This window comes from Orycteropus afer, unplaced genomic scaffold (genome assembly GCF_000298275.1).
Source record: "Orycteropus afer afer isolate SDZICR_OR568_19922 unplaced genomic scaffold, OryAfe1.0 scaffold00450, whole genome shotgun sequence".
Lineage (NCBI taxonomy): Eukaryota > Metazoa > Chordata > Mammalia > Tubulidentata > Orycteropodidae > Orycteropus > Orycteropus afer.
Genome location: NW_006922037.1, coordinates 2,148,609 through 2,161,026, shown reverse-complemented (window position 1 = coordinate 2,161,026; position 12,418 = coordinate 2,148,609). Strand labels below are relative to the sequence as shown.

At 36.1% G+C, this 12,418-nt stretch overlaps 1 protein-coding gene across 1 annotated transcript in view; it reads left to right on the top strand.

Moving 5' to 3' along the window:
• The window catches only part of LOC103208537 (centlein-like), a gene marked incomplete at its 5' end in the record, with an annotated part of 460,544 nt that overhangs the window by 314,511 nt on the left and 133,615 nt on the right, over window positions 1-12,418 (top strand). The window contains 2 exons of the mRNA XM_007954241.2: window positions 739-832; window positions 914-1,137. Coding sequence (XP_007952432.2) covers window positions 739-832; window positions 914-1,137 — 318 coding nt within the window. The remainder of the gene's footprint in view (window positions 1-738; window positions 833-913; window positions 1,138-12,418) is intronic.

The window sequence follows — 12,418 nt, the reverse complement described above, 5'->3', positions numbered from 1 at the left end:
TTTTTGTTTGTAGTTGTCTTCACTTGCCAATTGCTATTTCTGGTTCCCTGTTTACAATCTTGTAAGCTCATTTTACTTTGGATATGTCCGTTGCTGTGGTTTCTGGGTTATGTTATCTTGTGTATTAATGGTTGGTTGTTATTTGCTATTTTCTCTGATCAAAGGTTTCCCTTTAGAATGTCAGACAAATTTTTAAACAAGAACCTTGTTTATTGCTAGAATTTATATTTTTGATACATGCTTATTTAAAATTTTGCTTTGGGAAATTTTGCTTTTTATAAGTGGTAGAACATTTAGGAACAAAATTCAACATTACTTTTTTTTGTTTTACTGGGATGCATGAGGAAAATATATAGCTTTCAGGAAAGTTACTTCATTATCATCATATGTTATTTTAATTTCATTTGTCAAAAGGGATGTATAGGTCTACATACAGCAGAAAGCATATTTGAGACAGGGACCTGGATTCACAGATAATTAGTTACTAAGTATTCATATTTTATTTTTTCTGCTGTTATCATATTTACTTATATTTTGTTTTAAACTGTCCCTAGGCTAAGGGTTGATATTGTTTCATACCTACTAGGCCAACTTCTGTGCATAAATTAGGTTTGTGAGTTTTGAGGTGTTTTTTAAATTCTGCATAAATAAATATATTTTAAATAAAGAGAGATTATTATGTTGGTTCACTTGGAGTAATTATTGAATAATCAGTTTTTATGAAACTTTTAAATTTAGGATTCTTTTCATTACAAGAATGCCAAAAAACCAACTTTCCAAAAGAAGAATGGTAATACGCAAAAGAGTTCACATACAACACTTCCTAACCGAGGTAAGACTACATTAAGAAATTAATAATGTGTTTTTAAATTTTATATGATTTTTTAAATATTATGCATATTATTTTATATAGTTAACAGACAAAAGTGGAAAAGTATAACTGCCCAGAAACCATGTAGCAATATTATTTTATTACGAGAACGGATTATATCTTTGCAACAACAAAATAGTGTACTTCAGAATGCCAGAAAAACCGCTGATTTGTCAGTTAAAGAGTATAAAGAAATCAACGCAAAGCTCCTTCATCAACAGCAAATATCTGATCAAAAACTTCAGACAAGCCGGCAAACAATAAAGGTAAAGAGAGCTTTACAGATAAATTATAATAGACGATGTTACAAAACTGAATAATTTGTTTTACATGTGTTGTTTAGTTTATATTTGTGTTATTCAAACATGCCTATGAATTTTTTTAAAAAAAATTCCAAGTGATTGCTAACTAATGTAATTTGCATAACTACTAGACTTTAGTAAAGACATTTTTAGGGCAACCTGCATGAGGGAGGGAACTCCAAATCAAAAAAGATTTTTACTGTCTTTACTTTCTCTCTTAGTTTTTCTCTTCTTAATATTTCTGTGAGTTCTTTATTAAGTGTTTTATCTTAGTTTTTAGAAGCAGGTGCCATAAATGGCAGTTAGCTCACCCATTTGCTCATCTCTGAAACTATTTAGACTATAAATTATATTATTAAACTAGTAATTTCTCCAGTGCTTCTTTGCAGATATAGTTTAAAATGTAAAGATTTTAACAAATACCTTATTGTTTTCCAATAACCTATCTATGATTCTTTTACTCAGTTCAGTTGATCCTGCAACAGGTTTTTTTTTTTTTTGCCACATTATACCTTAGCCCTGGTTATCATAATTTAATCTTAAAGCAAATGAAAAACATAGCATTTCTTACTCCTTAAATTTACATTCTTTGGGGTATGTTCTTATAGAAGGTATAATCCATTGGAAAATTTTTTTTAAACAGAAAAATTATTTTCATATCAGAAAATGAGTTTTAAATCATTTTCACACATAATTTCAAATTACACTTACATTCTCTACTTCTAATATCTAGTACTTTGACCCACACAGTACTTAGAAATGTTAAGTATAAAGGGTTAATGTTACACTAGTATGAACTGCGGGAGCTCTGGTAGCATAGTGGCTAAGACACTTGACTGCTCACCAGAAGGCTGGCGGTTCAAACCCACCAGCCACTCCTCGGAAGGAAGGTTGGGCAATCCTACTTCCGTAGTGATACTGCCTCGGAAACCCAAGGAGGGGTCGCTATGAGTCAGGGCTGACTCGACGGCACATAACAACAACAACAACAACAAAGTATGAACTGCATTGTAGCTTCTTTCTCAGAGTAGCCTTATACCCACACCTAACTCAAGTTCCAAACATAAACTGGGAGTTTGAGGATTTCACAGGGATAGAGAGCCTTAGAAATTTGGGAGAGGGTGAGCACATGCAACTGAGCTGCGTGTCCAGCCACTGGATGAGAAGCAGAATTCCTGAAATGATGTGATGAACCCATACTTATTTTACTGGCTGATACTTGCTTTTCTTTTCTTTCCTAATTTTAAAATAGTCCTTTCTTTCTTTTCCTCTTTATTTCTCCCTCCTTTCCTTCTTTCATACGTTTTGTAATTAAATATATTGTTTTATATCACTCCTTGGTATTATAAACTATAAACTTACTGCAATCAAGTTGATTCTGCCTCATAGTGATCCCCATTGGGTTTCCCAGGTGGTAAATCTTGTTGGAGGTAGATTGCCCCATCTTCCTTCTGTAGAGCAGCTGAAGGGTTTGAACTGCCAGCCTTCTGCTTAGCAATCAACTACCTTAGGCACTGTGCAACCAGAGCTCCTTATTATAAACTTATGTGTTCCTAACTTTTTTATGGAAATGACTAAACAAAGGGAAAGGACTTTTTCTTAAAAAAAGAAAGAGAAATATTTCTCAACCCTATTCTCTCAACCCTATTATATAAAAAGCATTTGAACCCTCTTCAGTTTTCTTTTAAATTATATGCTAGACTGTTGGCTTTCCTTGACTAATGAAGGGTAAAATAAAATAACTTAGTATTGTCATATTGTATAAGAAGGTCACAATGGTTACAAAAGGCATTTTTGCCATCCTTTTTAGAATAGGAATTTTCTTCACTAAAGGTTGGAAATAGTGGTGTAGTCCTTTGCTTTGTTGTTATTGTTACGGGCCGTCAAGTCAGACGCGACTCATAGCGACCCCTCCTTGGGTTTCCGAGGCAGTATCATTACAGAAGTAGATGACCAACCTTCCTTCCGAGGAGTGGCTGATGGGTTTGAACCGCCAGCCTTCTGGTTAGTAGTCAAGTGTCTTAGGCAGTATGTTAAGGGAGTTCCTTTAAATTGCAGACATGAGAAAAGAAAGAGTCAAATGGTAGAACTGGGATTTTACTGAAAATCTGCATAAGGCATGCATTTCTTTTTCCCTCTTAACAACCAATTTTGTTTTCCTTTCTTACAACCAAGTAGGCAAACCTTGTTTTATTGCTCTTCACAGATAATATATTTTTCACAAATCTAAGGTTTGTGGCAACCCTGTGCTCAGTGAATCTGTGGGTGCCATTTTCTAACAGCATGTGCTCACTTTTTGTCGCTGGCAATTCTTAACAATATTTCCAACTTTTTCATAATTCTATTGAACGTTGACTTACAGTGTAGTTAGTATATGTAACTTGTATATGAACTGGGAAACCAAAAAATTCAAGTAACTCACTTAATCGCAGTATTTGCAGTATCTTTGAGCTACATCTGTAGTCTTTTTTCTATTCATCTCCCCCAAATATTCCACTGTTGTTAACATAACCTCCATGTCCTGCAAACAAAAGCTTCTGCTTTCCCTTTCCCTCTTACCTGTACCCCTGCTAACCACTAATGACCACTAATAATCTTACATATATATATATATATATATATATATATATAATTTTTTAAATCCTATTTAGCAATTTTCCTTCCCTTCCTCTCCAATCTGTGTTAACCAACACACTTTACTTCTATATATGAAACTTTCCTTGACTTGGTATAATTTTTTTTATAATGGTGGACTCATAAAATATTAGTTCTTCTGTGATTGAGTATGATTTCACTCAGCATAATGTTCTCCAAGTTCATCCACATTATGCAGTGTTTCACAGATTCTGCATTATTCTTTAGAGTTGCATGGTCGTCATTGTGTTTATGTACCACAGTTTGGTTATCCTTTCCTCCATTGATGGGCACTTAGGTTGTTCCTATCTCTTTGCTGTTGTGAATAGTGCTGCAGTGAACATGGATTGCATGTATCTGGTAGTATCCTGCCTCTCACTTCTTTAGGATATATACTTAGTAGTGGAATTACTGGATCAAATAGTACATCTATTTCTAACTTTTTAAGGAATCACCATACCGATTTCCACAGTGGTTGTATCATTTTACAGTCCTACCAGTAGTGTACCCAGTCTCTCCAAATCCTCGCCAGCCTTTATTATTTTCTGTCTTGTTGAACTTTGCTGTTAGTGCTAGAGTGAGATGCTATCTTGTTGTTTTGATTTGCATCTGTCTAAAGGCCAATGGGAGCTCTGGTAGCATAGTACCTAAGGCACTTGACTGCTAACCAGAAGGCTGGTGGTTCAAACCCATCAGCCACTCCTCGGAAGGAAGATGGGGCAATCTACTTCCGTAGTGATATTGTCTCGGAAATCCAAGGAGGGGTCACTATGAGTCGGGTCCTACTAGACGGCACATAACAACAACAACAACAAAGGGCTAATGATCATGAACATTTCTTCATGTGTTTATTGGCTGCCTGGAGCCTGGATATCTTCTTTGGTAAAAGTGTCTGTTCATGTCTTCTGCCCATCTTTTAATTTGATTGTGTTTTTGATGTTGAGGTGCTGGAGTTTTCTGTAAATTGTAGAGATAAGTCCCTTGTCAGATAGGTCATTGCCAAATATTTTCCCCCAATCTGTAGGTTCTCATTTTACTCTCTTGGAGAAGGCTTCTGATGCACATAAGAATTGAAGTTTTAGAAGTTCTCAATCATCTAGTTTCTCTTCTACTGTTTTTGCATTTTGGATTATTCTTGATAGTCTATTCATGCCATAAATTAGGGCCCCAAAGTTCTCCCCTATTTTTTCTTTGATGAATTTTATATTTTTAGGTTTCACATTTAATCTTTGATCCCTCTGGAGTTAGCTTTTATGTATGGTATGAGGTATGGATCTTGTTTCATTTTGTGTAACTGAATATCCAGTTTTGCCAGTACTCTTTGTTAGAGAGACTATGTATTCCCCCATTGAATGGATTCAGCCTTTTGTCAAAGATGAGTTGACCATAGTTGGATGGATCTATTCTGTTCCATTGGTGTATGTGTGTGTTGTTATACCAGTATCAGACTGTTCGACTACTGTGGCTATTGTAGTAGGTTTTGAGATCTCAGAGTGAGAGAACTCCTACTATGTTCTTCTTCAATAGTGCTTTGCTTTCCAAGGTCTCTTTTCTTTCCATATAAAATTAGTGATTGGTTTTTCCATGTCCTTAAAGAATGCTGATGGAATCTGGATCAGGATTTTGTTGAATGTGTAGATTGCTTTGGGTAGTACTGACATTTTCACAATGTTCAATCTTCCTATCCATGAGCAAGGTATGTTCTTCCATTTATGTAGTGTTTTTTTCATTTTCTTTGTATAGGTCTTTTGTGTTCCTGGTGAATTTATTCCCAAGTATTTTATCTTATCTTTTTGGTAGCTATTGTCAATGGCATTGATTTCCTTATTTCTTTTTTAGAGATCTCTTTGCTGGTACAGAAGAATCCAACTGATTTTTGTATGTTGATGTTGTATCCTGCCACTATGCCAAATCTTTCCATTAGTTCCAGTAGTTTTCTTGCTGAGACTCTTGTTGGGTTTTCTATGTATAGGATCATATCATTCCAAATAGCAATAGTTTTACTTCCTCCACACCTGTTTGGATACCTTTTATTTTCATTTCTTGCTTTATTGCCCTGGCTAGGACTTCCAATACAATATTGAATGGAAGTGATAATAGAGGGCATCCTTGGCTGGTTCAAGGGTAATTAATGGTTTTAATCTCTCTTCATTGAGAATAATGTTAGCTGTTGGTTTTGCATATATGCCCTTTATTATGTTGAGAAATTTCCCTTCTACTCCTATTTTGCTGAGAGTTTTGATCAGGAATGGTGGTGGATTTTATCAAATGCCTTTTCTGCATCTATTGATATAAGTCTGTAGTCCTGAGGTGTCATACAGGTGGCATCCAGTGGGAAATCCACATTTTCAGCAGAGAACTTGTCTTCTTGTCAAGAGAAAATTAAAGAGATATAAAGAACACTTTAATCACTGCAGGGTTCAGCACATTTTAAAGAGACTATGGTATAGATGATTAAATGAGTTGCTTTGAGATGCTTTCCTCCTTGAAGACTATATGGGAAGCTACCCCCACCCCCCTAAGGTGGTAAAAAGGTAGAGGAATATCTTATATTAAAGAAAGTATGCCTGGAAATGAAAATAATAAAAAATTTAGAAAATATCCATTTGAAAAATGGCTGTGAACTCAAGTAAAACTAGTGATTAACTGGAATAAGATTTCTGCTGTATATTCTATACATACAGAAAAATTACCAATGTAGTTAACTAAATTTAGAATTATCTACTGATAAAGTTACACATTTGGCATCTCAAAATAACCACCCATATTGTACAGAAGACAAATTTTCTTTAGTCAGTGTTTTAGTATAATCCCTGTGGACTCTTGCATTGTACGTATAACTTAGATAAAAGGCTTCAAGATTCCAGATGCTCATTTCCTGAGAAATTTTGCCATTTACCCAATCTCAGAATTTGTTAAGCTTTGGTGGTGTTGCAGTTAAATGCACAGCTGCTAACCAAAAGGTTGGCTGTTGGAACCCAACAGCTGCTCAGTAGGAAAAAGATGGGCAGTCTGTTTCTATAAAGAGTACAGCCTTGGAATTCCTATGGGACAGTTCTGCTCTGCCCTGCATGGCACTGTGGATCAGAATTGACTTGATGGCAGTGGGTTTGGTTTTTGGTTTTGATTGGTCTCTTTGATATTTTAAGAAGGGAATATATTGAAAATTATAAAGAAGTTAGTTTTTTTTTTAATGCCTGTTTATGATAGAATTATTCTGATTACTTTAAAATCTATTTAGAGTTATTTAAAAAATGTTACTATTGTTGTCCTAAAGGCATGTCTTTATAGCTTTTGAATTTAGAATACATTAATAATTATTAGTTAATGCAAATTTCAGTATTTTGGCAACCTCTAAGGAGCTTTGGTGGCGTGAGGGTAAGGCATTTGGCTGCTAACCAGAAGGTTGGTGGTTCTTTTAGAGAGAGTCTTTATAGAAGACTTTCTATAAAGAAAATTTGTGGACTTTTAGGGAAAGTCTGTAAAGAAGCATACTGCCACAACTTGTTCCTATGGAACAGCTGGCAGGTTAGGACCACTGCTTTTTCAGTTAGCAGGCAAGGGCTTTAACCACTGCACCAAAAATTTTCCCCAAAAGTTGCCCTGTACTTGTTGAAATTAAGTGAAAAATGGAAAGTGTTCTAAAAGTTAATTTTTACATACATTATTTGGAACTGGAACATATTTCACCATGGATATGTTGTTTTCAATGGTATTTGTTCAAATGTCAATATTTATTGACTACTTACTCGACTTTTCTTTTCTTTCTTTTTTTTTTTTACTTACCATATGTAGGTCCTCATTTAGCCCTGGGGATTAGAGCAGTGAACCTCAGCAGAGAATATTTCCATCCTCATGTTGTTAGCATTCTCTTTAAGTAGAGATGGATAGTAAACACTTAAATAAATGAGATGATCAACTAGTAAAATTTATTTTAAATAAAAAATGGGTGACACTGGGATAGAATTTATTAGGGTTCTTGTTTAGCTTTGGTCCTAGCTCAGTCTTCAAGGAGACTTTCAACATTGGTTAGCTTGAATACCATTCAAATCATGAATGAAGAAATTAGGTCAATTTTATAAACATATTATTATTTCCATCTTCTAAACTAGTTACTGAGGATACTTAACTCTTACTCCACTAACACTGTCATTTCTCTTTTAAAAAAAATATTATAATTTATTTCTATGCACATACATAATTCACTCTGTCACACTGTTTTCAATGAAGTTTGTCTATGTTTTGTTGTTAGTTGCTATTGAGTCAATTCTGATTCATGGAGACCCTGTGTGTTTAGAAAAATTAAATTTATCCTCATTTCCTCAAGGTTTGTCATCATGAAGCACATTAAAAACATGTAATAAGTAACCAAAGTTCTAATACAGGGTTTTCAAAATGTTTGAAAGAATGATACCCTTACAAATTAAGAAGACAGCAATGAAAATCCAGTAGAAAATATACATAAGAAATTAGTAGACAGTTTTTAAAAGAATAGACAGACTATTTTCATAAATTCAATAAAAAGTAACTCAGTTATTGTGCTTGAAAAATGCAAATAAAATTAATAATGAATTGTAGTTAGACTAGAAAGAGTAAAAAGACAAATAATGCCTAACATTGATTAGTTTGTAGGTGGAGATCACCCATTCTTTTGATAGGAAAGTAATTGCTAAAATTTTTAGTGAGATAATTTAGGAATTTTCTTTAAAATGTTAACTCTCTCTCTGTATATAGTTAACATAACCTGGAGTGCAAAGTACACATACACATACACACACACACACATATATATACACTTTGACCTAGTAGTTTAATGTTTAGAATGTCATTATCTAAAAAAATAATAATAATAATCAGATGGGGTCTTAGAGATTCATGACAAGAATATTTACAAAGTGTTGCTTACTATAACAATTTGGAAACAACCTAAATGTTCAGCAGTAATTAATTTATTATGATATATTATGTGTATTTATTCCTAGAATATATAGAAATATGTCCAGGATGAACTACATAACAATGGCTATCATGAGATCACTAGTATGAAAAGTATCTGTGTTATATAGTTATAGATTCATATTTATATATACATATGTTTGAAAGATATTAACCAGATTATTTACACAATTAAATCGTGATTAAACATAACTTTTAATAAATTGCTGAGTTTCCAGAAAGTAAAGGAAATCTTTAAGAATGTATCACCCCTATCCCAGCCAATGAAGAACAAACTATAAGCTAGGATCAATAAGCAGTAAGCAACAGAAGGAACAGAGATACCCATAGAGTACATGCTACAAGCAGTACCACAATCTGTGAGTTGGATAATAACCTTAGGTAAGCAACACTGGGAAGCTGAGCCAGAGATTTAGTGTTAATCAAGGACGCTGTTGAAGGGATAGAGTTGTCCTACTAGTTGCCCTGGCTCCTGGCACAGATGAGTAGAGATTCACTCTGGAGAAAGTGTCTTCAATTTTAAGCCCACAAGATTCTCAAGCAAATAGGAACTTAAAACTAAATACATACAGAAGCAAGGCCAGTGGGCAAGTTTTTTTAGTCCACCCTTTAACTGCTTTCAACACTTCAAAGAATCCTCCATTCATAGCCTCTTTGACCCAAAGTCAAAATTTTGTTTTCTGCTTCTGTCAGTCCTAATCCCGTGGACCCTGATGACCCCAGCCTGGAGTGCTACCACACTTTTAGTCACATACTCACTGCTTTCAGTCACCATGAGGACTCTAGAACATGAGCATTTCCTTTTCTTATATGCCCAGCAATACATTTAAAATTATATATATATAGTCTGTCAAATTGCCAGTCTTAACATCTTTATATATCATGTTTCCAAATCTTCATCTGCATTGCCTGTAAATTGTGGCATCCAGAATCAAACAAAATATTGAAAATATACTCAGGTAAAGAAGAGAGGGTATATTTTAGCCTATAAATTTCTACATGAAGTTTTAGCTACTACTTCCTTCTTTTTCTAAATAAGTTACTGAAAGAGCTAAGAAAAATCATACAAGTGTATATAGTTATGGCATTCCAATGTTCTTGCAATTCATTTTCCCTCTAAATATTTTTTTCTTCATGTTGTTGTTTTTCATTGAGATTATATCTGTCGCTGTGAGTCGGATCTGACTTGAAGGTAGTGAGTTTGGTTAAGACAAAAAAGACTTCCATGATTGAGGAATTACTCATTGAAGATTAAGGATTAATCATGGAGAATAATTATTACCCACAGTTAGAATAAGCCATTATTGGCATTCACAATAACAGAATTATCACAAATAGACCATAGCCATTACCTTTCCTCAGATCTCAGGTTTCTAAATTTCACCAGGGCACAAGGTAGTGAGTTTGGCAGAGTGGGCAAACTAAACAATCCAACATCAGAATTCTATACACCTGAGTGACACCGAACTTCCCAGAAAATTTCTTTGTGCTGCTCCCAACCGAAATACCCCAGATGGATAACTTTTAACAATCTGGAGCTACTCAGCTGCTCAAGGCAAATTCCACCTCGGAGTTTACAAAGAATTATGGCTGGAAAAGCCACACTATGTAATTTACTACACTGCAGTCCACCCCCTGGGTTTTCTAGCCATTATCCCTCCTATACTTGAAAAACTAACATCCCCTTCACCATCAGTTTAAGAATAACCACACCATGAAAGTGTGTAAGCCAGCCACTTCATGCTTTTATCTTCCCCCATTTTAAATAGCCAATTTCTAATTTTCCCATCCCTATCAAACCAGTACTCTGAGGAGACATGCTCTTCTCCAAGCATGGTCCTTTCTCTCTGGAGAATCTTCTGTTCTACTTGGAAACTTCGGGCATCTGCATCCATGAACAAGTCCAGCCCAGCACAAGCCACCAAATTGCAGAACTTAACACCAGCTTAATGTCAAGCATCTTCCTCTTCATTTGGTCGGGTTCTGGTCAGCTCAGCCCTAGCCATCCCAGCTAGGTCATGGGTTCCAGCTACCAAGTATGGGAGTCACACTCTTCCCTTAACTTCAGACCAACTAGCACCTCCTCTCGCATCCTCAGTCCTCAGGGACTGTTTCAATGCCCATAGGCTCACAACTCCTTGCACTTCAGATGAGCCAGCCCATCCTCTCATCCGCAGCCTCTGTGGCTTAGGTCAAAGAGTACCAAATTCAACCTGTTTCTTCTTTGCTGCGCTTCCCCCATTTCCACTCAAGTGAACCCAGATGGTCACAAGCAAGCAGCATACAAGCCTACTATTCTCTGGCTCAGCCACTCCTCGGAAGGAAGGTTGGGCAATCCTACTTCCGTAGTGATACTGCCTCGGAAACCCAAGGAGGGGTCGCTATGAGTCGGGGCCGACTCGACGGCACATAACAACAACAACAACAGTTCTCTGGCTAAAAGTTAACTTCCAGTCCTGGAAGGGGTTTCTCTCATGGACCACAACTTTCCTGCCTTGATACACCCAAAGCCTAACCACTTGTTTGAAATTCAAAAAGCCAAACAGTCATTTTTTTTTTTTTTTTTTTTTTTTGTCTCTGTAAGTCCTGTCTTCAAATGCAGATCTTCTGTTCTCTCAGTAGTTCTAGGTGGGTCTTTTCAAATGAAAATGTCCTCACACAGGTTCTGAGAGGGGCTCAGGTTTCTCCCTAAGCCCTTATAATGTACACACAGGGTTTGAAAGAAAAGCCTGTGTTTCTTCTGGGAAAATTCTATTTCTACTTTTAACATATCCAATAAGTATCAGTGAAAGGTGGACTTACACGTTCTCCGTTATCCATACTTCATAATCATTTCCAGTGTACCACTAGATAAGAGAACATGCAGTATCCATAGTACATTCAGATAAATACATAATCCAAAACATAATCCTTTTTAAGACATTGCAGTTTCATCCCTTAACCTTGATGATCTTCCCATTCTATGTATATGGCCTTGGGCCTTTGGCTGGGTGTAACCAAAAGCCCTAGCCTCTGGATCAATCATCTCCTTTAATAGGTAACACCAACCAAAGTAACCACCTAATAATCCAAAATTTCACTTCCCAGGCCCCTTCTTTCTTTTACAAAGTCCCATGCTTCTGTGAGTTTGGAGCTACTGTAATGAATCCCACTCCTGACACCAACTGCCAAAGGGACAAGAAAGTCACATCTTATGACCTTCTCTAACAAGAGGAGGACAGAGTCACCATCAGTAGCCCAAGGGCTATTCCTGCAAGGCCAGACATACTCCCTCCCTCCAGCCCTTTCACCAGCCATTTCTCCTGTAGCACCAGTACCTCTTTGCTGGGTTCTGTAATTTACTGCAGTAGCCATGCAGAACGCACAGATTATGGAGTTTATTAGGGAAGCAACAGGCTACAATTCAAGTTCAGAAACATGCTCAGTCTCTCTCAGTCTCTCTTTCAGCAGTATGTGTCTCTTGATGTCTCTCTTCCAGCAGCACATCTCTCACGTCTTTCTCTCAGCAGTGTGCATCTCTCTTTCAGCAGTGTGTGTCTCTCTCTTCTCTCAGACGGCAGTGAGAGATTCCTTCTGCCTCTAGGAGTGCTCCTTTTGAGCCTAGCAGAGTGGCCACACTAACCAATCCCAGCATCAGAATGCTATACACCTGAGA